Raw genomic sequence first — 26,153 nt, 5'->3', positions numbered from 1 at the left:
TTTTACCCGTTTGCAAATACCGGTTATTTGTAACCGGTAAATGCAGACTGGCGCTTTCACACTGCAGCTCTAACCGTTTTAAAAGGCTAAAAAAATCGTCAATATATTGGTTAAGAGCTGCAGTGTGAAAGGGGTGTTAGAGATCTTACACATTACAATGGGGTGCGCTATTGTCTGCCACAATCTCCGTACACCAGCGTACATAAAACACTTAAACAGCTTGTGTACTAGAAAAACACGTTACCTTGTACAATCGTATTGCTGTCATCCAGCAGACCTTACTCCCGTCACTCTCTGCACACAGCAGTTTCATTTCCTTGGCTCCTCCTGTCTTGTTAGGCTAGAAGGCCACAGCACATTTTGATTAATGCATGTCTTGCAGGCAAAACCTGTTGAAATAAAAGTCACTAAAATTCTCCTACTTAAACACCCAAAACATTATTGCACTTGCTCTATCACAATAATTTCCAGCTGCACATATCTAAGTCATTCTGAAAATGATACAAATATACTGTAAATACCTTTAGGCACAATCCATAGTCTGTGGGCGCTCCATATACTTTCCTTGCAGATAGCAGCATATATACATTACTTTGGCTAAAATCACTGAAAAACTGGAGGTGTCTGGGGTCCTAGGTGGGGAAACATGAAGGTTTATTAGTACAGTACTTTTGGGGAATCCTATATATGTGTTTTACTAGCTCTGCTTTACTATATTAGTAGAAGTTATTTAGTTATTACTGGGGCAGTATGGACGGTGTAAGGGTTAGCATTACTGCCTCACAGTGCTGAGGTCATGGGCTTGATTCCTAACTGTGCGGAGTTTGTATATTCTCCCCGTGCTTGCGTGGGTTTCCCCCGGGTATTACTGTTTCCTCCCACAATCCAAAAAATATACTGGTAGGCTAATTGGCTCCCAACAAAATTAACCCTAGAATGTCTGTGTGTAAATGTGTTAGGGAATATAGATTGTAAGCTCCACTGGGGCAGGGACTGATGTGAATGTTCAACTAGACTCTTTACAGCACTGCGGAATATGTGTGCACTATATAAGAAACTGCTAATAAAAAATGAATTAATTAGATGACATAATGTCATGCAATCTATGAGGTCAGTGTCTGCACTTTATGGATCCAAGATTCGCACAAAATTCCTTACTGCTCCCCTAGTGCTACAAACTTTTTTTGTGCAAAGTTGGCCAATTTCAGCCGCGAACAATAGGGTTGACCCTTATACCCCATGTCGACCTTTTGTCTGTCGACCTTCCCCATGTCGACCTAATGACCCTGTCGACCTTATAAAAGTCGACCTAATGACCCTGTCGACCTAATGACCCTGTCGACCTAATGACCCTGTCAACCTAAGTCATGTCAACCTTCAGTCAAGTTGACCTAAATGCATGTCGACCTAGTGGTGTAGACCTAATGCTTATAGACCTAAATTCTAGACAATATGACCGTATCCCAAATTACCACCACAATTTATTTCATGTTGTTGTTTCGCTTCCACAGGAGGGCGCTGTGCCAGGCGGGGGCAGATACACAGTCATTTTACAGTAATAAAAAATACAGAGTCCTCTCTGATGTCCTATACCTCATCCCCAATCCACACTGACACCTGTAAGTAACAGCCCCAGGAAAGTCCTGATAATTCACTTCCTTCCCCAGAGACTAGTAACCATGTAATCAGCCATAGATACTGTTATAGATCACTTTAACACAGTCACTTCAAGTTCCATCAGGCCCTACCTGAGGAGATAGCTATGATTACAATTTGCACTTGCATGACTGATGGGACTTGCAGTTCCATGGCTTCTGGCAAATAACAGCCTACCCCACACAATGCATTATCACACAGGGAGCAGTGACCGCACCTTGAATGCCCAATCAGTTTATTGCCAGATGTACCAATACAAAAAAGCATAATACACAGGAATTTGTTCCCGATGTGCCCAATGTTGACAACCCCTCACAGCAGGGACAGGGTAGGCTGTGTGATCCATTAACCCTGTACTGCCAGTAACTGTACCATGATGCAGTGAGTGACACTTATCTAACATTAATCCCACATAACCCCTTCCTCTGGCCTTTTCCCCCTCCTATACCACCCATTCTGCACACTCCCCTACACTAGAACTAGGCACCATGCGCAGCAGGCAAGCTTACCTCTACACCATGATTGCTAGCAGCAGGAACCAGTAATTGGCAGACCTGCATTGTCCAATAGCGGTGACATTGTCCAATAGCCAGGAGAGCAGCAATAGTTGAATCTGCGATAACCAATGGAAGCAATTGGGGAGAGGTTGGAGGACTGCCGAGATAAGTGGAGTAAACACATATTGCTGTCCCGTGAACAAGTCGGTACAGTGTATGTGTTGGTGCTCCTGAGCAATTTAGGGTGGATTATATATGTTAAGCTGTCCACAACGTAACAACTCCTTCCTGCATTTACGATTGCTACGTAACAACTCCTTCCTGCATTTACGATTGCTACGTAACAACTCCTTCCTGCATTTACGATTGCTACGTAACAACTCCTTCCTGCATTTACGATTGCTAAAACTGCAAAATGATTGCAGTTTGGGATGAGCATCACAACCGTCGGCTGCAATGTTCAACTGCGATTGCAGTAAGTTTGATACAGCACTTGGCCGTGCCATGCCATGGAAACTGGGCGACCCGCCACTGTTTTCCTGAATGACAGCCACCTCTGTAGATGTCCATCTTCATCCCTCCACGTGAATGCCTCTGCGAGTAGCTAGCCGCTGTGCCATGTAAATTTGCGGGATTGCAATTCGCCAATCCACTTTGAAATCCATATGCAATTCACGAACCATCAAATGATTTCCTAGTCTGTGCAAATGTAATTCTGACCCTTCCACAACTCTGCGACTGGGACAGGCTGATCAAGACGAGGGCTGAAGTTGCAGCCCCTACCCCAAAATGCCTGCTTTTTTTGGTCACCCCCCCAAACGCCAGCTTCCTCTCAGCCAAACTGCAGCCTCTTTGCACTTACAATGCATATGATTTTCCTGTCGCTATTTCTCCTTGCGAATACACAATGCATACAGTATGCAAACACCTTCATTTGATAATCGTACGATCTGTGAATTTGCTGATCAGCGATCAACTCTGAATCAGACCCTTAGTTTAGCACTGTTAAAAACCTTGATCACCCCTTCAAAGTTACCTCCAGCATAGTACAATACATGTAGTTTTCTGCATCTTACTATATAGATAGTTATACTACATTTATACGCACAGAGGAACAGATACGGGCAATTATTGCTTTAGAAGACATTGATTAGTGAGCTTGTGTTAAAATCTGTTTTTCTGAGAATATTTATAGATTTATGCAGAAGTAAATACATGGGTTATTAGATTAAATGGTTAATATAAAATTTACCAGAATGTACTTGTATAAATTTAACCAATCACTGAGGAAACAATGCTGGCTGGCTGCTAAATAACCCTGACTCCATGTATTATTAAACAGGCAATAAGCATTGTTTTCTGCCAAGTTTGAATGGTAATAGGGCAAAACCTCCCTCATACTATTATGTATTAATGTTCAAGTTTTACTTATAAACTTTGTGGACAAGCTCTGTTCAGCCTTCCCTCTCACATCCAAATATTACAAAGAATAGGTCAATGTGTTGCTTCCATGTACAGTATGTTACACCATACTTGCCTACTTTTGAAAACTAGTTTCAGGGAGATTATAGTTAGTAGTTTTTTGCACAGAGCCCCATTGAGGGGGCGTGTCATACTCCTCCCAAAGGTCGTGTCTAGTTCCATATATGGAGAGATTGTGAAAAGAGGTTGTGAATGTGCCACCTAGAAGCGTGGGTGTGTACCGCTACATCTGAGAGGAATCTTTTAAAATTACTTATAACCAAATGTAGATGAGAACCCAAAGCAGTTAGTAAGAGATACTATACTTGGTAAAGTGCTGGGAAATGCTGATGATGATTCAATGTAACTGTATCTATCTCTCATTGCTTTTTCCCCAAAAATGTAGTGTAATGTGGGATAGGTGACATGAGGGAGATAGCTAGACTAATGAGGGAGAGAGGGAGATTGCTGCTATTTCAGGGAGTCACCTGCAGAAAGCAGGAGGGTAGGCAGCTATGTGTTAAGGGCCCTACATACGCAGAGATTTGTGGCAAAGATTCACAACGGGAGATTCAGTATGAGCAGGGCCGGTGTTAGGGTGTCCGGCACCCTCCTGCAAACCATAAATTTTGCGCCCTTTCACATTGCCATTGCAACAAGCTGCAGCCCGATTGTGGGAGCATATGCAACATGTGATCCTATGGAGTGTAACCATAGGATATAAAGTTGATTTCTACAATGGTTTGCTGTAAGCCCTGAATAGACACTTGCCTATGCATATTTGTAGAGAATGGACAACTGTGACCTTTTAGGGCACAGAGGACATTAGTATTTTGCTGAGCCAATGTCCTTGAAGTGTATATAATCATATGGCGAAGGGTTACTCGGAGAGGCCTCACCCTGGAACGGTAGCACAGACGATGAACTGAAGGAACGGACAGAATAAGCTAAGCACACAGGTGTTGGAATTACAGTCGAGGCCTCCCCTCGACGTGTTATCATTGACTGTTTGTCTTCACTGAAATAACCTCCCAAAGCTGAGTATAATAAATCCATATTGTGTTGATCAAACTGTTGTGTTTCTTTGCTGTCCTTATATTAATTCCTTGAAACCTAAAAGAACATATATTCCCACCGGGAACATAATGGCGCTGCGAGCAGGGTTTCAAGGGTTAATTTTGGCCAGTAAACCATTTTAAATGTTAATGTGGTTTATGCAGTACAGTAGGAGAGAGGTTAGGATAGCGTCATGTCAAAAAAGAATGCTAATGTGTTAGACATATGTATGTCACAGAGAGATTTCTGTAATTTACCTGAAAAAATCACAGTTGACTCATTGTTATGAGTAGGGTTTTTGCAACGTTTGCCTAAACCCCAGTGCATGTTGTTTTGTCTTGAGAAAGGTTTCTATGATTTACCTGAAAAAATTACAGTTGACTCATTGTTATGAGTAGGGTTTTTGCAATGTTTGCCTAAACCCCAGTGCATGTTGTCTTTTCTTGATAAGAAAAATGTTCTTCAAAATGTTTAAAAACTTTTGAAAGTTAAAATTAAAAATCAGTTAGTAAAAGTCCAGAAATGTTTTAAAAAATCGAAGTTTAATCAAAATTTTATGGAAACGCATATGGACAGATCTGATAATGAAGTTATGTATTTGCCTTTCACTATTACTGACAATGAAAATGGAGTCAGTGATTATATTTTGGGGAATTCTGACAGCTCCCATTTAAGAAATTCTGAGGGGAAGGGCACTGATTGTTTCCAAGTACTAGCTGGAATACACAGAGAAGAGTATCTTGCTGATAGATACATTAAGGGGGATGTTTGTGTAGACACCGAGGAGGGGTTACGTTGTGAATGCAGTGGGGGTCGTGCTTCCCCGATCTCACGGGTTTCAGTCGGAAGTCTTCTCGTGATGCAGGAATGGACACAGAACAATTGACAACAGGATTAGGTTGACCTTTTATTCTAAAAACGTTCACTGAGAATATCAACCTCTTACACGTAGTGGATTTCACAACATCACAATGCAATAACTGCAGTATACCTTACTCTATACAAAAACAGCATTAACACACTCCATAATGCATGAACCACGGTGACATACCACACAAGTATTATGGAGTCACCAGTAACTCTGAGTCACTCTGTACCTGGCCTATCACTGTAGCTGGAGGACTACTACTAACCTCCGATGGACCGGCGAACGGGCCCACTGTTTACAACTGAATACAGTGATGGTACCAAATATGAGTGAACTTTACTATGAACTGTTACATTAACGCAAAAATTTTAGCAATTTACAACACAACAAAACTCGCCTAACCTTAAGTACCCGGGTACACTTTCTAGCAATAAGACCGGTCAGTCCCTACAAGGGCCTATGCATAGGACTTAATATGGCTGGTTACTTTTCCGGTTGTCTATATGAGATCACAATTCGGTCCTTCAACCGCGGGGTGGCACTAGTGTTCCATTAACTATGTTTCCGAGGTGCGAAAGGAAGCTATCACAATCCGGATAGGTTGTCTTAACTTTTCCAGGGATTTACACTAGATCCACTACAGTGGCCACTCTAGGAGGCTGCTATGGGGAATGTTAAGGGCGATGAAGGGAGAGGTCATGGGGAAGGCGTTGAAGGTCAGGGTTCCGACTGGGGTCAGGGAGTCTTCGCCAGGGCTGTGTACCCTCCAGGGAATGCTATTGCGGGCGCCTGGGCATTGCCGCAATCAGCTACACAGGGCTGCTGGCTTGAACAGAGGTGGGGCTGGAATTTAACTGGGTGTGCTAGCTGGGGGGAACAGGATGCAGTAGTGTACCTGTAGCTGCTGCAGGTGCTGGTTCCGACCAGTCTCGACCTCCTGTCGTCCCCGGTATCCAGGCTCGGCTGTCTGCTCGGCTCAGTGCTGCTGGGTGCTCACTGCTGAGTTCAGTGCTGCTGGGCTCTCACTCTCCCTCTCTCTTCATCACTCTGAGGGGTCCCTGGCACGCTGGTGGTCAGTGCGGTTGGCAGGGGGCCACCAGCCTCTCCTCACTCTTGATGCGGCTGTGGGACAGACTGTGGGGTCAGCGGTGGTCACCACTGCTGCTGGTGCTCGGAGGGGTCAGTGGGAGTCACCACGGGTGACTATTGCCGCTGGTACTCTGTGCCGCTGGTCACACCCCTGGCTGCGCCGTGCATGTGCGGCTAATCCTTGCAGAGGGTCAGCGGGGGTCACAGGGCGACCGCGCTGTGTGTGCCCGGCTGCCTGCGTCCACGCCGCGCTCCCTCCTCCTTCTCTCCGGGGTCGGCGGGGGTCACCGTGACATCAGCCGTCTCTTCTCCTCCAGCGGGCGACGGGCGCTTCTCCTTCCCTACTCGATGCACCCGGCTGTTGGCTTCTGTTGGCTTCTTTTTCCCGCGCCAGGCTCCAGCACTCCACGTGAGTCCAGCCCCTCTCTCTTTCCTCTCTCCGTCCGTCCGCCTCTTCCTCCCCTCCTGTGCCAATCAGAACCCCTCCTGGCCTGTCATTCACTGGCCGCCGGCCTGGCCAGGTTAACCCTGCACGTGCTGGTCTGCTAAGGGCATGTTAACCCATCCTTTGCTGGGGCTTACATCTGCTCAGCTGCTGCTGACAAAGAAATGTCTAAAGATTCAGCACACTCAGATGCTGTAGTAAAATTTTAAACTGTAATGAACGAATGTACTCACATCACAAATGACAACACTGCAGTGATGTGTAATTTTGTAATGAAATCGTCATATGAACCCATATCTGGTGATTTGACAAAATTTTGGAAAAATATTGAAATCCATGTATGCAGTGTGTATGCAGCATTGGATGCACATGAGGTTTCTGACAAAATGCTGACATATGAGACTAACAGTGGTACTCTCAGTCAACAATTTGGTTTATCAACCATGCACATTGAGATGTGGTTTCATATGACCAAAATTAATAAAAAACCATTAGAAGCAGAGTTTGAAAATGGGGTAGTGTTTATGTCTTCTGCTTTACCAAATGAGACATGGGAATTGCCAAAAGCCAGAGGGTGGGAGATCAGCAGGATTTCAGTCCCTGCTCCTGAGACAGAAAACTGTCCCCATGATATTATTGATGCTGAAATTGAAAATGTTTCTGATAAAGGAATTTCTAATGTACAGAAAGTTCACTGGGTACCTGCTAACTGTGTACAGGGTGGTATAGGATTCACACTGATTAGGGGGGATGACACACTGATAAAGATCTATGATGTGTATACACCCATTATTGACAAACTGATTTGCGAATTGTCTGACACCAGAAAGCAACAGACAATTACATTCAAACTGACTGGGAAATTATTTAGTGACAAAGTTGCAGATTTTGTGTTTGGTAATGAATTTGCAATTCCAATGCATATCCTTTCAAAACCTTACCAATCAATTGTTTTGAAACAGATACCAATGACAATGGCAGAGAAATGGATTGTGCATAGCACCGAGTCCCGGAAAAAGACTATGATAGATGGAAGATGGTACGCACAAGAGAAAAGACGAATGAAAAAAGAAATGTATTCGTTACCTGATGTCTCACATTTACAAGCTTGGCTCGTGAAGTTCAAGTTAAAGTTGCCAGTGACCAAAGGGACATTTATATTGGATTTCTCTACAAGCAAAGACCCACAGTGGGGAAATTTCCAAAGCAGAGATCTGTATTGCTTAATGGATAAAGGACATTTGTTGCTGTATTGCTTCATGGATAAAGGACATTTGTTGGTTTCTGCTGCAGCAAAGCAGCCATCTGTCAGACCTCAGATAGGAGCCATTGCAATGACTGAAGGCTCTGGAATGTGTGCTGCAAAATGCACATCTCATGTGAAGCCAATAAGGACAGTTGTCCAAAAGTGGAAGAACAACACAAGACATAGTGGTGTACAAGCATATGACATAAATGATGTACAAACAACTGAACTGACTTTGGTGTACAACTCATCCCCGAGATCACTGAATGGGCTAGTACACTGGATGAGAGAACTGCCTAGCCATGATGAAGCTGATGTTACTGTACATTCAAAGCGCAAGTTGGAGAGATTGTTGCAGAATCTGTTACATTAACCAACAGCTGACAATGTTGCCTACCTTTATTGCTACTGAGAAAGGTCACAGGAACTTTACAACTGTCTCACAATCAGCTGCTGTGAGCACACTACTTGTGGGAATGAACATTTTAAGGAAACTACAGTAAATTACCTCCCTGGCTAATGGGAGAAGTTCCATGTTCTAAGTGAATGTTGTAAAAGCTGGATAAAGAACAAAGTAAACTTGTTTATGCTCATTGTGTGAATAAGATCATGTTTCTTGGACAAGTGAGTGCACACCTTGGACTTTTACAAAATCATATTGCAAATCATCTGACCCAAGTGCCCATTATGGAACTGTTACCGCAAGAACTTTTGAATTTGGAACACTGGGCATATGGGCATTCAATATAATTACTTGCAGCCATAAGGATGGTGAAGATTGCTCTACTGATAAGTCACATAACACTGTTATCCCAGAGTAAAGTTGTCTCAAGTGGAGTTGTGCTCGCCAAGAGACTATTCTGAGTAATGACAAAGACTATTATATGTTAAAGAAGATTCAAGCAAAGACATCCACTTAATAGCAAGAGAATTGGGCTTCCATGCTTCTTACCATTCACAAAACTGTCATCAGTATGACTGAATGTATATATTGTTTAGGAAACTTACATGTTCTTAAATATATATATTATTGGGTTTTTGGAGCAGAATATATATATATATGCTTTATTAACCGGAGGGTGGTAAAAGGTTGAATTTTTAAGAATTTATAGTGACAAACATTTAGTATAAGGTTGTTTAATGAAGTGTTAAGTAGAATAGAGACATTTGCAGCAGCATAAGGAAATTTGTATTTTGTTTTGTTGTTATGGTTTATCTCACACTGTTTGTTTTTCTTTGGCCAACAGGTTGATTTCTTTCACCTTGGTTGGGAAAGGAGATGAGATGACTTTGCTGGACGTGTGTCTGAGATGATGATGGCCACAGAGTTTATTGGTCAAGAACAAGTCAGGAAGACAAAAGAATTACTTAGGATCCAATGGAAATACAGTTATAGACTAATCAAACTTGAGTCTGCTATTTGTTGGATCCACACACACTCATCAATATATATTGATATTATTTAATATTTGTTATATGTGCTGTGTAGAAATCAGAGGGTGGAATGTAACCATAGGATATAAAGTTGATTTCTACAATGGTTTGCTGTAAGCCCTGTATAGACACTTGCCTATGCATATTTTTAGAGAATGGACAACTGTGACCTTTTAGGGCACATTGGACATTAGTATTTTGCTGAGCCAATGTCCTTGAAGTGTATATAATCATATGGCGAAGGGTTACTCGGAGAGGCCTCACCCTGGAACAGAAGCACAGACGATGAACTGAAGGAACGGACAGAATGAGCTAAGCACACAGGTGTTGGAATTACAGTCGAGGCCTCCCCTCGACGTGTTATCATTGACTGTTTGTCTTCACTGAAATAACCGCCCAAAGCTGAGTATAATAAATCCATATTGTGTTGATCAAACTGTTGTGTTTCTTTGCTGTCCCTATATTAATTCCTTGAAACCTAAAAGAACATATATTCCCACCGGGAACATGGAGGATCTCGGGTGTATGTACCTCCTCTTCCATCTACGTAGGCCGGACGCTGAGGACGCCATTACACCCCTCTCGTGTCTGAGGGGGAAAGGAGGGGAGAGAAGGAGGAGATGTCACTGTCACTGCCTCCTGCACGCCGCCCACAGAGCCTGTCTGACAGTGTGTGCACGGTGCAGGGAGCAGCTCTTTATACTGCCGTCCACCCGCTGTCAGACAGGCTCTGTGGGCAGCGTTCAGGAGGCAGTGACAGTGAGGGCTGAGGCAGCTTTAGCAGAGCAGGGAGGGAGACAGTGCCTTTTCAGCATGGCGCCTCCCTGCTTTGCAGGAGCTACTGAGTTGGTAGCACCGGCCCTGAGCATGAGGGATTTCACTCTTTAAGATAATGAGCCACATACAGAGAGATTTGTGTCAGAGATTCATAATGGGAGATTCAGCATGGGAGATTTCAAATCTGTCACAACTGTCACGTCCCCCGCACCAAAAAAAAATGCAAAACATATAAATGTTGGTGATATAAGGGCCCATTTATGAAGGATCACATTGTGGGCAGAATAATACTGCCCAGGGCGATCCTGTCCGAGCTGGGCTTCGGGGGGTCTGAACATGCGCAGGTTAGCATTATTTTGGAAACTTCGTTTTTTAGCTTAGCTTAGGAGTGTAAAGACCCAAAAGTTGCCCAAGGAGAGTAATCACTGACGAGGGCACCTAAAGCCGGTTTAATTTGTCACACTATGATATAAATACTGAGATCGTTCTGTTGCGGGGTAGGCGATTTCCCCACACAAAATTCTCTCCTTTAAGGTAATGGGCTAATGGAATATAATACAGCCATAGAGGGGGGGTCACTATAGTAGTGAGGGCATTTGCAGTGAACAAGAGCCAAATGATGATTTACAGAAAGGGAATACAGCATACCATATGCCCCAATACAGCATTTACTTAAAATACCAGAAAAAAAAATATAAAAAAATATATACAGTCAGGGGCGTAGCTAAGGGTTCATGGGCCCTGGTGCGAAAGGTCAGCTTGGGGCCCCCCTACATACTGTACAACAAAATTAAAATCTCTGTCTGTTTATATTTTAATACATCAAGTATATTATGTTAATAATAGAACTAACATTTAAACATAGGATAGCAGTTTATTTAAATAAAATATTAAAAGAACAAAGATGATAAAACTGGAGAGGCCCAGGTTACTGGAAGCTCAGATGGTGGCAGACCTAGGAGCAGTAAGAATGTTTGTTGTTAGGAGTGGTAATAGTAGTATTGTAAAGTGCTCCTTTTAATATATATAACATATAACCTGTAGTGTTACTTATAAACAAGCAAAACAGAATGCATAATCTCACATCAAATAAATAAAGCTGTGTTATATAATGGTGGAGTTTACATGATCCCACATAATTAGCACATCTGCACATTTATATCTACGTGTATGGTAGAATAGTTGACCGGATATACTTTAATTAGAAAGCTCAGATTGGGAAAAATCAGCGGAGGGGTAAAAATGTATGCGAAAAGCAGCATAAAAACTAATTTACAACAAAATATTGAATAAAAAAAACTGAGGCCCTTTGAGTGACCATAGAAACGGGGATCAATGACATAATTCACACTGGGGTGGTCTTTAAACCACCATGCCAGGGAGAAGAACAGGACAGGAACCTATTGCAGGATGTCACTTTATTTACTTTAAAAGGAGAGGTTATAATCATGGAGACTTTTATTTACCTGAGGTATTACCTTGAGGTGTCTGTTACCAGGTCTGCTAAAAGTGGTGACTTTATTATGTGCCCGATTCAGGTTGGTTCGCCTCGCCAAGCTGCGGACATCGCAACTTACCGAGGCAGCTCCTGAGATGCCGTCCTTAGCCCCACCGAACGTCCTACGCCCCCCCCCCCCCCCCGGGAGGGTACGTGCCAGAGCCGCGTGACGTCAGCGCGACGCACGCTGGCCTGGCCCGCAAAGCACCACTGGGAACGGGTGCTGTTCACTACCCTCATCCAGGACGGCCGGACAGTGGTGGGGGCTGGGCCCCCCTGGCTCAGGGGCCCGGTCGCAGGTGCGACCGCTGCGACCCCTGTAGCTACGCCACTGTATACAGTACTCCCTCACCTACTGTCCTGAAAGGGCTCTCCTTTTCCCAACCACACTGGCGCACTTCGTACTGTGCTTCTCCTCTCCTCTGCCCCGGCACCAAGCCTCACATGCTCCGGCGCTAACGCTGCTGCTAGTTCAGCTCTGGAGCCAGCATCTGCCAGGGGATAGCGGCTCGGAAGGACAGCAGCAGCACTCATGCCCCGGGGACCATCACCTAGACACCACCAAGTGCCCAAAGTGCCTGGTGAGCTTAAGCACCGGGGGCAAAGTGGCGCTAGCGGCAGGATTTGAGCTGCACTGCCTCAGCAGCAGGTAGGTCACCACACACGCAGATACGTGCGAGCTGTCTCTCTCCTGCCTGCGCGTCTGAGACATGCTGTGCGCTGAAGGCAGGAAGCTCCCGTTTGTCAGAGCGGCAGGGGAACAGCTCCCTGCTGCCGCTGCAGGAAGGCACTGTGAGGGGAGCTGGGTGGCCGGAGACTCTGGGGCAGATTTATTAAGCTTGGAGAAGAGATAAACTGGAGATAAAGCGGAGAAAAGGGAAAAGGAGATAAAGCACCAGCCAATCAACTCCCAACTGTCTTTTTCAAACATAGCTGATTGGCTGGTGCTTTATCTCCTTTTACCTTTTCTCCACTTTATCTCCAGTTTATCTCTTCTCCAAGCTTAATAAATCTGCCCCACAGTATTATAGGTAGGGTGGCGGTGGTTTTGTGAGACTGGCCAGGCTGGCAACTTCAGTGATCGCTCTGAGCGACCACTATGAATGCGGTTGACTTTCAACTGTGTCCATGACGACTGTTTCGACATTCGGGTCAAAGAACATTTTCTTCCTTGAGGAGTCACATTGTTTAAATAACCCTGCTTAGGGGGTGGCTGCAAATGACTGTCACAGTTTCCAGACAACCCAGTTGGTCACATGTTCCAGGTCACCCAGCAGGTGCATAGAGAGTTCACTAACTGTCACAATGGTGATGCACTGTAAATGGAAGGCAGACATAACTCCAAACGAGTTACGAGCAACCAATTACAACTCCAATAAGCCTGCAAATCTACAGAGCTGCGTGTGGGCGAGAAGGTGTGGTTTTTAACGCCGCCTGCTGCTCGTTCAACCCCCCCCCCACTCGCGAGTTCCCGAATGGATGTTTTTCATAAACATGCATTGCAGCCTTGGGTGCAGGGACAAAATCATTCAATGGTCACCGACCATCGAAAGATTTGGTACCTACACACAAATCTAATACAGGTGCCTTAGTTTTGTGTGCCCCTGGAATGGGAACAGGGTGGGCAGTTGACATCCGGTAATGTCAGCTGCCCATCCTTGGCAGACATGTCACTGATGAATTTCCATGGGAATGACCAGCATTCCCATGGACGCGTCCACCCGCTGCTGCCGCCACCCAACCCCCACCTGCACTGGTGGGTGGGAACAGGATGGCGAACTAGCAGTTTGCCATGTCCACTCGCACTCGGCATCTGTGCAGATGCCAATCATCTCTCCACCTTGCAAACGCATGGGGGAGCGATGGGATTAATATCAGACTGTTTGGGTTAACCCTATACAGGGTTAGGTATATACCCGCACAACCTATTTTGGATTTAGTCCATAAATATGGAAAGAGAGACCCCCAAATATTGTATTAAGAGTGTGGGGGGTGCAGTTCCCAACAGAAACAATATATTTGTACGAGGAGAAGAGAAAGGCTGTATGGGGGAACGCACAGAATATTAAAACGTAACTTTTATTAGTATATTCTAAGATGCCCTATATCCAAATCAAGGGCACTACATAAATAGCGAAAATAATGAAGAGGTTAAAAAATACATATAATGCACAAACAAAGTGAGTGAAGGAGAAAATAGAGATTTAGTGTGTTAAAAAACACAAATGTTAATTAGGGAGAGATGTTATAGGATAGATGTTGAGACAGAAAAAGAAACCTCTTTTGAGGATCGATTCTTTATGTCATGATTTGACAAATGACCGTGGGGAAATATGAAGTGTAGGCAGATGGTTTATAACCCAATCCCGACCAGGGTTTTTCCCTTTGTGATGGGTAATTCACTCTCACTGGTTCCCCAATCACAGGTGGTGGTAGATTAGTGTTGTTTGTGTATTTTACTGTGGGTGGGCACTCTTTGTGAAGGGTGATCCCCTCTCACTGGTTCACCCCTCACAGTAATGGGATTTGAGATGGTAGTCCCAAAATTATTCAGAGATATTCGTATTTCTCTATTGTATTATACTTTATTATAGTATCCCTTAAGTGCTTTTTATAATTTTCACACACATAGAAAAAACCCACACAGTTGCCACCAATAAAGATATGTCGCCAGACTAGTTTCTATTATTATTGCAGGGATGCCACTCACACTGGCATTGCCTGTTGGTACTAATAAAAGGGTTGTGTTACCCTCAATATAATAGTTAACTAGTACATATACACTTCAAGTTATTACACTGTTCAGTATAGAGTTTTCCTGTATTATAGTAATTCAGATGGTGTTGTTTTACTGGCTTAGATTGCCCTCTAGTGGTTGAATCACATGAATTACAGGTACATTACTGTTGCAACATTGTATTCAGTATATGTATTGGATACATCTCTGATACAGTGTCTTATATTTCCCCTGTCTCAAGTCTATCCAAGTCCTATCTCACATAATCAATTTCATTTAGCATAATGACAATTTATATAATAAACTGAGAGGACTACTCCCTAATAGAACAGATGCCAACGCAGCGTTTCGCTAATAAGCTTTTTCAAGGCCTTGAAAAAGCTTATTAGCGAAACGCTGCGTTGGCATCTGTTCTATTAGGGAGTAGTCCTCTCAGTTTATTATATAAATTGTCATTATGCTAAATGAAATTGATTATGTGAGATAGGACTTGGATAGACTTGAGACAGGGGAAATATAAGACACTGTATCAGAGATGTATCCAATACATATACTGAATACAATGTTGCAACAGTAATGTACCTGTAATTCATGTGATTCAACCACTAGAGGGCAATCTAAGCCAGTAAAACAACACCATCTGAATTACTATAATACAGGAAAACTCTATACTGAACAGTGTAATAACTTGAAGTGTATATGTACTAGTTAACTATTATATTGAGGGTAACACAACCCTTTTATTAGTACCAACAGGCAATGCCAGTGTGAGTGGCATCCCTGCAATAATAATAGAAACTAGTCTGGCGACATATCTTTATTGGTGGCAACTGTGTGGGTTTTTTCTATGTGTGTGAAAATTATAAAAAGCACTTAAGGGATACTATAATAAAGTATAATACAATAGAGAAATACGAATATCTCTGAATAATTTTGGGACTACCATCTCAAATCCCATTACTGTGAGGGGTGAACCAGTGAGAGGGGATCACCCTTCACAAAGAGTGCCCACCCACAGTAAAATACACAAACAACACTAATCTACCACCACCTGTGATTGGGGAACCAGTGAGAGTGAATTACCCATCACAAAGGGAAAAACCCTGGTCGGGATTGGGTTATAAACCATCTGCCTACACTTCATATTTCCCCACGGTCATTTGTCAAATCATGACATAAAGAATCGATCCTCAAAAGAGGTTTCTTTTTCTGTCTCAACATCTATCCTATAACATCTCTCCCTAATTAACATTTGTGTTTTTTAACACACTAAATCTCTATTTTCTCCTTCACTCACTTTGTTTGTGCATTATATGTATTTTTTAACCTCTTCATTATTTTCGCTATTTATGTAGTGCCCTTGATTTGGATATAGGGCATCTTAGAATATACTAATAAAAGTTACGTTTTAATATTCTGTGCGTTCCCCCATACAGCCTTTCTCTTCTCCTCGCATTAATATCAGACTCCAAGACCGTTAATTTAATCCATGATGTGTCCTGTCCCAACAACGGCATCACAGAAATATGTCACTCATAAAAGTCAACCTTCTGCTATTCCTATATGGATAATAATAATAATCATAATATTACTTTGTACCTCTGTCAGATTATAAACAGAAAAACATTGGCCACATAACATGACAATATTACAATCTTACAATATAAAAATTCTCGGTACTCTTTACCTAGCACGGCGCCCATCGCGGTCATCGCGGGCATTGAATGCACTTAAAAATCGGGTGCGACGCGACCGACGCGATGCCCACGATTTCCCATAGGGACCAATGTTAAATTTCTCAATTGACCCGATTTTTCTGTTCAATGCCTCAATTGACACGATTTTTCCATAGGAATCAATGTTAAATGGCCCACAGAGGCCAAATAGCCACCCTGAAGTGTGAAATGGCCCCCACAATTGTTAACGCCACCCCACGATCAATGTGAACCCGAAGCGTGGCGAGCGCAGCGAGCCCGCGAGGGGCGGCGGTACGCGTCCTACGACCTTTTCATACCCCCACTATCCATGTTGGCGTGGATACCTGTGAAGCCCGCGAAGGGACGCGTTTACCTGTGAAGGTATCCGCGTCCCCTCGCCACGCTTCGGGCTCGGTGGCTCGCTGCGCTCGCCACACTATTCTATTCTCAACTCCACGCCGACGTGGATAGTGGGGGTATGAAAAGGTCGTAGGACGCGTACCGACGCCCCTCGCGGGCTCGCTGCGCTCGCCAGGCTTCGGGTTGACGTTGATCGTGGGGTGGCGTTAACAATTGTGGGGGCCATTTCACACTTCAGGGTGCCTATTTGGCCTCTGTGGGCCATTTAACATTGTTTCCTATGGAAAAATCGTGTCAATTGAGGCATTGAACAGTAAAATCGGGTCAATTGAGAAATTTAACATTGTTCCCTATGGGAAATCGCGGGCATCGCGTCGGTCGCGTCGCACCCGATTTTTAGTGCATTCAATGCCCGCGATGCCCGCAATTTTTTTACCTGCGATGCCCACGATCAAAATCGTGGGTGCCGTGCTAGTTAAAGAGTACCAAATTCTCTACAAAACATATATTATATATTATTTTTTGTTAATATCCACTATCTAATGACAGTATGTTTAGCAATTGTCAGTGTGAACTACACTGTACCTTTGATGTTCCTTTAGTTGAAAAGTAAAGTCCAGAGCGTCGTAAAACAAAGAAATGTTTTTTCCATGATTTTTTCCCTTTTTCTGACATGTATAAGTAACCCTGGACTTCTGGGTATGTGCTTGTACTCAAAAACCACTAAAAATAAAACAAAAGATATACACCCATATAGGGTTCCATTACAGAATGTGGAGAAATGCAGAGGGAAAATAAGGGGGTCTAATGGGGCCGGCATTACAAAGAATTTAGACTCACTCATAGAGATGTAGATAAATACGGCAAATATCTGGTTCCATGTTACAAACAGAAATAAACTTTTAATCCTTTTAATTCTACTTTTTCTAACTGCGCCAGTAGCCAGATTTCTCTACTAGATGGCTTATTTATTTTTTCTCTTCTTTGTTCAGATTTTCACTAGCGTTACAGAAATAATGAAGAGACAGAAAAGGTACCGTATGAGATTTTATAAAAAAAAATACGTTTCTGAAACGAATGGATAGGATAATTTGTAGAGTTTTCATTGTGCTATTGGGTCTGAAGATTAGTTTGCAGTGACAGGTCCACTGTATTGTAAAACATGTCATCACAAACAGCAGACCTTATCTTTGAATATAACCTTGTAGGTAGAGAAAAATATGATGCAGAGAGATCATTACTCACCTTTACTGTATCAACAGACTTTGCTGCACCATTAACTTCGCTTGAATAGGACAGCATTAAATCTGGAAAATAGTTCTGTTAACATGAAATCATTAAATACAAATAAAACCATGCACACTCAACATAAATATGTATATTACCAAAAATAGTCATGCATTTTACTCTTTTATAATCATTAATGCAACATGCTTGGCTATTCTCCCAGAATTTCTTGTAAACTCCAGAATTTCAGGAAAAGTATCCCGACTACTGGAAGAATGTGTGGGTGGGCAGGGTTGGTGGTGATAGGGGCACTGTGACGCATCTCATTATGAATCATGATGTCATCATGCCTCCACAATGTTACCAGGATTTCCCTGAGCTCAGCCTTTGAAGTATTATTTACAATACAAAGACAAGCACTATGATGACCATGTATTTTTTTTCTATCCAGATGTAGGGTATTTAAATTGTCATACAACTTGTATTGTCTACAATTTTGGCATTACAGATACTGGTTTGTTTCAAACAATTCAGAATGTTGGGATTCTGATGCCGGTATACTGGGTATACTAGCATCGGTACTGTGAATGGTGCCATCCCACACATCAGCATGATGATCGCACCCCCCTGTGCTTATGTAAGACAGTCTATTACCTTGTATCTGTGCACAAGCAAAGCAGTCTAATACCTTCTACATGTGCATATGTAAGACCGTTTTAGGTCTTCTACCTGTGCACAAGCAAGTTAGTCTTGTGTGTTTGCACATGCAATGAAGTCTAATTATATTGATGTATGTGCAAGGCTGTCTAATAACCTTTTACCTGCTGTATGTCTAATATGTGTATTTGGCATTTGTAAAAAAAAAAAAAATGTTTTGCCTACCCATAGTGTGATTAGTAAACTGCCTTTATTGCCTGTAAATTCTAAACTGTGTAGCTTAAGTAAACCAGTAAACATAGACTTAAGGTGTGTATACACTGGCCGATATATCGGCTGCTCGATTGAACAGCTGATATATTGATGCACAATCAGCCAATGTGTACAAGCGACAGAGGCGGAACTTGTAGTTGCTGGGCCCAGGTGCAAAAATATAATTTGGGCCCACTTCCTCCACCCCAGCCCAAGTTCACAATATAGAACACAACAGTGGGGTGACAGGGAGAGGCCGAGCGTGATAGGGAGAGGCATGTGGATAAAGTGGGTGACAAGGAAAAACAATGGGTTACAGGAAGAGGGTGACAGGGCAACAGTGGACCCCTTAGACTTTAGGGGCCCCGGTGCACTGCACCTGCTGCACCAATGGTAGTTCCGCCTCTGACAAGCGATATATCTGTAAACGGCATCATTCTCAGATATATTGCTTTGGCAGCCAATCTCCAAAGTATCTAAAGATATATCGGTGCATCGTGCTGTGTGTACGGGCAATCCACTGACCACCCACACAGCCTAAGTTAAATGACAATATTTGGCTTATTTTAGATGTGAAACAGGACCCTACCTCTGGATTTTTAAAAAATTCATATTTTGTATAATATTTCCTGAAAGAAAATCTGCAGTCTTCCTCCATGTCCCACTTTGACTGAACTTCAATCATCAACTCGTGATCTTCTATAATTCTTTCTGCAAATAAAACAAGGTTTTTACTCGTGGCAGTTTTTCCATATACGATACTTAGAAAGAGGAAAGCAGAACTCATTATTACTAGATAGATAGCTGATGGTCATTGCTGTAGGCTCTAGTGCAGGTTCTGATAAATGTGACTGTGGAGTTTGCTGTTTTATTATTCCTCCCAGTGGCAAACGCAGGATTTTCAGAAGGGGGTTTCCAGAGGAGCGGAGCAAAGCACGGAGATGGACACTTAGGTGACCCAGTATATGCCGGGTCAGTTAAAGTATTATAGATAGGCCAAATGTATATAAATAATAATAAAAAAAAAATATATATATATATATATATATATATACGTTCTCCAAATGAAGGCACTCCACGCAGTATTTGCAGGTAAAAAGCTGTATTTAGATGCTCCACATAGCCAATTACTTTCGGAGCCTCCGCTCCTTCCTCAGGGCATGGGCAACAGCCATCACAGGAATAAACAACATACATAAATACATACATACATGGGCAGCAACAGCAGTGTAGACCCCTGGGCATAGTAGCAATGTATCGGAGCCCCTACCGATACTCCAGCGGTAGGGGTGGGGGAAGCTTTGATGTCCCGCGGGTGGTAGGGGGTATTATATCAACCGCTCTGCATGTAGGGGCTGGATCAGTAATTTCCACTAATTACCCCTTTACTGCACAGATGGTGAGAGATGGGGTGGGAGAAGGGGGCATTGGGCTGAATGAAGGGGCCCTGATACATAACTTCCAGGGTGGTAGAGGATGTTTAATATGCAGAGGAGGGGTGTATAGTGGAGTGGGCTTATTATTCATAATTAAACAGCTTGCTTCACTGCAGATATCTCCAGTTCCCGGAAATAGATTTCTTAGATTTTAGTGGAATTAAAAACAAGAGAATTCCCCCTACCAAATGGTACTGGGGACTAGGGGATCAGAGTTCAGGAGGCAGAGCAATCTGCCAACAAGTATATAAAACTACATACCAGGTGTGTGGAGCTGGAGTAGTAACCAGCTGCTTGAAGGCTGATATCTCTGGTTCTGGGAACAGTAGATACAAGCTACTAGTTTCCCTTAAAGGGGGAGAGACCCAGCTTTTGGAATATACCCTCAAAAAAACTCTAAGTCAGACAGAACCTGAAATATCTGACTGAGAAGAGCAATTAACATGCTTGGATGGGGACCACTGCTTTGAAGTCAGATATCTCCGGTTCCCAGGGGCCGATTTTTAAAATTCTTATACCGATGGAAAGAGGGGACCCTCAGCTTTCAGCCTCCAATTCACTTTTAATAAGGTCTCACACACTTTGTACCACTAATTTCACTGTATACTAGTGTTCTACATGAATTGGCAGTCGTTGCCCTTGGGCTGCAGTACAGACAACACATTGCATATTGTATGTAACATATATGTTACATACAATATGCTTCCCTATGGATCAGCAGCACTGTGCAGATGTAGAACTACCATTGGTGCAGCTGATGCATTACCCCGGGGCCCCTGCGGATTAAAAGACCACTCCCTTGTGGCATACTATGAGCTGACGTGTAGGAGGGAGGCCCAATTTATATTTGTGCACTAGGGCCGCCACTATTGGGACTGTGCATTTCACAGCTGCACCCAGGATGAGGCCTTCAGCCTTACTTTTCCTTCCTGCATAAGCCCACCCCTAGACTACAGATGGAGCCACCTTCATTCATCCCACGGGCACTGACCTCACCCCTCACACCCCCCCCCCCTCGCGGCCAGGCCCGGACACCATGCTACATGGTATGCAGCGGCCGCAGGTACATGATGTGATCTAAACTAGAATAGACTTAAGACAACACAACTGAAAGTACAGACTAACCTAGGCTTAATGTGGAGAGCTCCTCAAACATTGTCCAGTTCTGGTCATCAATATAATGGTTCCTTTGAATCAATAGCTGGCATACATTCAACGCTGTTATATCATTTGGCACCTCCAAAGCTCTGCTGGTGCCATCTTCACTGAAAACTTTAATCACCTGTGATAATGTGAATTGTATTATTTTATTAAAGACACATGTGTATATTACATACATTTAAATGATTGATATAGTTCATCTCTAACCTATAAGTATAAGCATATGTCTAAAGGCATTTTGAAAGTTGAGGTTTGTCATGGAGGCTAGTAACACATATTTAGGAAGGAGATTTATGAAAGCTTTGTAAGAGAAAAAGTGCTAATTGGCATCAAAATGTCATTGTACAGATTGTGTTTAAGAAATGACAGTAACTAGTAATTTCTCTCTCTCCAAACTTTGGAAAATCTCCACCTTAAGGTACATACACACTATACAATTTTTTTGACCAATTTTTTTGACCAATTTCGTTCATTTCAGCAATTATTATGAAGGAAATTGTTCAAATTACAGTATCTTTCAGTGCGTTTTCGAAGAACGGCGAATGATGATGCGCATACCCGCCAGTTGTTCATCAAGGTTGTTCATCAAATGTGCATGCAGCTCAATTTGGATATCTTTCTAAATGAGCCTATAAACTGTAGCTACTGTAATTATTTATTTATTAACAGTTTTTTATATAGCGCACACAAATTATGCAGCGCTTTACAGAGCATAGAAAGATCTTTCATCTGTCGTCAATATCTTTTGTCAACATATATCGTCCAGCACACTGGGTTCAAGGGAAATGTCTTTCAACGAAATTGGTCAAAAACTTGTCCAGTGTGTATGCACCGTTAGTCACTTACAGAATTTGTTTTGTATGTAATAATTGTCTTCCTATTTGTTTACTTTAATCCCAAATGCATGGCATTGGGGCACAGTAGTTAGTCTTGCTTATCTGCAGTCCTGTAGCCTGTGGTTAAATTCCAAAGAGGTTTCTATATCATAGACTTTTTTTTCAATTGGCTTTCATCCAGCTCTAGATTTTCTTGTATTTTCGTAAATTCAAAGACATAATTGTAAAAAAGGACTTTCAGTATGGGTTTTTAAGGATATGCACTTACTGTAGCTCCTATTGGAGTTGGACTGTTGTTATTTTTTACCGAAGTTGGTTTTACACTTTTGCAGCATCCTTGTGCCTTTATTGAGATATTAAAATATACAGTGTAACACCCTGCTATTTGTTGTCATTTTTTAAAAATTATAATAAATTGCTCCTTTTTCATACGAGCTGTAGGCACTGTATACCACTGCACCTTTGTTGACATAACATACATTAGTACTTTTGTTGACATAATAATAATAAATATCAGAATTGTGATTCACCGGTGACAGTTGTCATTTTCAAAAAAGGTAAAAATAGCTCTTTTCTACTGTACAACTTGTGTTTGTTAAGTTCATTGATATAGGTAACTAGTAAGCCCGCTTGAAGCAAAAGCTTTGAAAGCTAGTCTGCTACCTTCTGTGATTGTGCACTTGTAAGAAAGAGATGTAGTTTTACTCTCTGCCAGCAGATGGCAGTGTTTCGGAGACTCATGGACACTAGACATATCTATATATATATATATATATATATATATATATATATATATATATATATAGATGATGATCATTTGAGAATAGAGCAGGAGCAGCAACCAAATAGTAGCGATGTAGCTGCTCCTACCAGCCGCATCATCAACTAAAGATGATGCCCAAGGACATAGAGGGTTAAGTCAGTGCATCTGAAATAGAATTTTATTTTGTTTTACAGTAGTCATGAAAAAAACACCTAATAAAGGGAAAGTTTACTGCAGAAAAAAAATTCCAACATGCCATTCATCATACACAGCGGCTCAGACCTTGGCCTTTATTTATTCTTGGTAGTTCTGCAACTGACAATGCTAGCCCCTCTCACTGTAGAAGAGGTGAAAAAAATGACGACTGTAAAATCAGTGCGGAACAATCACATTAAAGTAGAAACGTTATAAATGTAGCAACTCCCTACGGAGAGTTTAAGTTTGTCTGAGAGTGCTTTAGGTGCCCATATGAAGTGATTAGTACCATGCGTTTTAAACTAGATTATATTGAATCTACTTCAATTGCATGCAATGTGCTAAAGCAGCGTGCGTTTTGAACTAGATACGATGCGATTTAGTTCAAAGAGTACGTGCAGCACATACTTTTGTGCTTTGAGATGTGCCGTCCATCGCCTCGCAAAGCAGGATCGCTACGTGTATGGGCACCTTAATGTAAATCTGACCTTTCTGATACAGTTTTATAGAGAAGTCTTCTTCCACCATTTTTGCACCCTGTGTGCAGCAGAAGTACAGTGAGCAACAGAAATACTGTATAGCTGGTGACATAGACATTGAGGATGTGTGGAATTCGTTTTACCCAAATCCCGACAACAATTGTCCTGCCATCGATAGCAATTGGGGCAGTATGGATGGTGTAATGGTTAGCGTTACTGCCTCACAGCACTGAGGCCATGGGTTTGATTCCCACCATGGCTCTAAGTTTGTATATTCTCCCCGTACTTGCGTGGGTTTCCTCCGGATACTCCGGTTTCCTCCCACAATCTAAAAATATACTGGTAGGTTATTTGGCTCCTAACAAAATTAACCCTAGAATGTCTGTGTGTGCGTGTACACGTGGTAGGGAATATAGATTGTAAGCTCCACTGGGGCAGGGACTGATGTGAATGTTCAAATATTGTCTGTAAAGCGCTGCGGAATATGTGTGCGCTATATAAGAAACTGTTAATAAATAAATAATAAATAAGTCACAGTAAGCGGATGTGGGGACCTTAACCATCTAGGAACCTCCTCCGTGTTACATCATTTGCAACGAGTTCATGGAGACTCAAACTGGGTGATAAAATAATAACAAGCAGTCCGGCACAACCTAGCTTGCTTTTCATCTAGATCCCCCCCACCTGCAATCTCCAGTGGTAACAATTTTTTGCAAGAGGAAGCAAGTACAACAGCTACAGTATCACCCAGTTGCACAGCAGATCACTGATGCTATTACAGCTATGACAATATTGGATCTGTGTCCACCAATGCATAGGGGTGTAGATAATTAATAGAGGTCCTGTTTGCTACTCCAAACTCATTTCAGTTCCATTTTACTAGACAAGCCATTCCTAACCTGTTCCAGGGCATAAAAAAAAGTATTGGCCTGCAAACTGCCATTGTACCCAGCATCCTCTAAAGCTGGCCATACATCGCAACAACCAGCTTGCGATATGGACCGTGTCATGGTTTCCGTTCAATTTCCCAGCAGTCTCGGACTCACAATTTGGTACATTATTGACACACAATGTGGCAACGATGTACTTACGATACAATGTACGATTCAGCTGCCGCAAAGATCAATCGTCTGGTGATCGATCATATGCCTCACAAAAAATGTATGATCATCTTAGAGATTGGAGCTACATTTAAATAGTGGACTCCATACTAGGGGGTACATAAAGCAGGCGCAATTTAAGCTCTGTGCACTTCTGTTTGCTTTGTAACTAGTGAGGCTTGGTTTTTACCCTGCTGAACATTCCACATTGATAGCTACTGTGAATTGTTTTCTTTTTCTTGACATTACAAAGTGCTTTATACAGCTTACTATTGTATTCTGTGGTGATAGATCCCTGTCGCTAAAGAGTTCTGATGTCCTATTCTTTGGTCAAGCTCAGTGGGTAGAGGGTGAGGGCCCAGCACAGGAGAATGATGAGGACCAAGGATTGACTGCGGAGAGGGAGATTTGATCCGACATGCCCCTGCTGATGGAGATTCATGAGAACAATCCTTAAGTCTACCACAACTTTCTGCGAATGGATGGCGACACCTTCCAAGAGTTGCTCCTTCTGGTGACCCCCTATATGCAGAGGCATGATGCCAAGTTCCAGAGGGCCATTACAAATGAAGAAAGGTTGGTGGGTACGGTTCAGTACCTTATATTCACAAATTTCGTTTCAGCAATACGCGCCACAAGACTGCAGCACTGTAGACATCAGGGATTACCAATCCCAAAATACAGAACCAAATACAAAAGCGATGCGCTGTCTTAGTGTAAAAGTTGTCTGTCTTTCCAGAACAAAAAAACGGCGGGGGTTCCTCCAATTATATGTGAACAGAGACAAGGCAGAACTGGTCAGTGTTTATTCAATGACAAATGACAGAAAGAGGTATCACCCCTTGCAACTGACCTTTCTGCCGAGCCCTATAGGCATATAAAGGTATCTTTGACAGGATTTATCTAGTCTTTCACTCCAATTGAATCAGAGCTCACCTTATATATGTTCCCTATGTTCCTTGAAAGGTTCTTTCACACCGATCAGCGGGGAGATGTCCCAATCACAGTGGTCCACAGCAGGTAAAAAACTTTTATTAAGGACACAGGATGTTCACAATTTCAAATAACAATAAAATGAAGATAAAAATACTGTTTTCTTCAATTCCGGATCTTTCACATACCAATCAACTTGAGGGTGGACAAGATTGACTGGGTTGTCACTGCCTGCTGTGTTCTACCCAACTGTCTACGCCGAAAATTTACCCAGGAAAGGACAGTGGGCACAG

The 26,153-nt window shown here is 42.6% G+C and overlaps 1 protein-coding gene across 1 annotated transcript in view; it reads right to left on the bottom strand.

Annotated features, from left to right (window-relative positions):
• GRB14 (growth factor receptor bound protein 14) overlaps positions 1 to 26,153 on the bottom strand; it is an 80,092-nt gene that overhangs the window by 16,959 nt on the left and 36,980 nt on the right. The window contains exons 2-7 of the mRNA XM_083153929.1: positions 21,519 to 21,675; positions 19,547 to 19,668; positions 18,067 to 18,141; positions 17,407 to 17,544; positions 522 to 632; positions 245 to 340 (exon numbers count right to left, since the gene is read on the bottom strand). Coding sequence (XP_083010055.1) covers positions 245 to 340; positions 522 to 632; positions 17,407 to 17,544; positions 18,067 to 18,141; positions 19,547 to 19,668; positions 21,519 to 21,675 — 699 coding nt within the window. The remainder of the gene's footprint in view (positions 1 to 244; positions 341 to 521; positions 633 to 17,406; positions 17,545 to 18,066; positions 18,142 to 19,546; positions 19,669 to 21,518; positions 21,676 to 26,153) is intronic.

The sequence above is a fragment of the Crinia signifera genome, chromosome 7 (assembly GCF_055691185.1).
Source record: "Crinia signifera chromosome 7, ASM5569118v1, whole genome shotgun sequence".
NCBI classification, from domain to species: domain Eukaryota; kingdom Metazoa; phylum Chordata; class Amphibia; order Anura; family Myobatrachidae; genus Crinia; species Crinia signifera.
The sequence above is the reverse complement of the archived record's forward strand: the minus strand, read 5'-3'. Positions and strand labels throughout refer to the sequence as shown.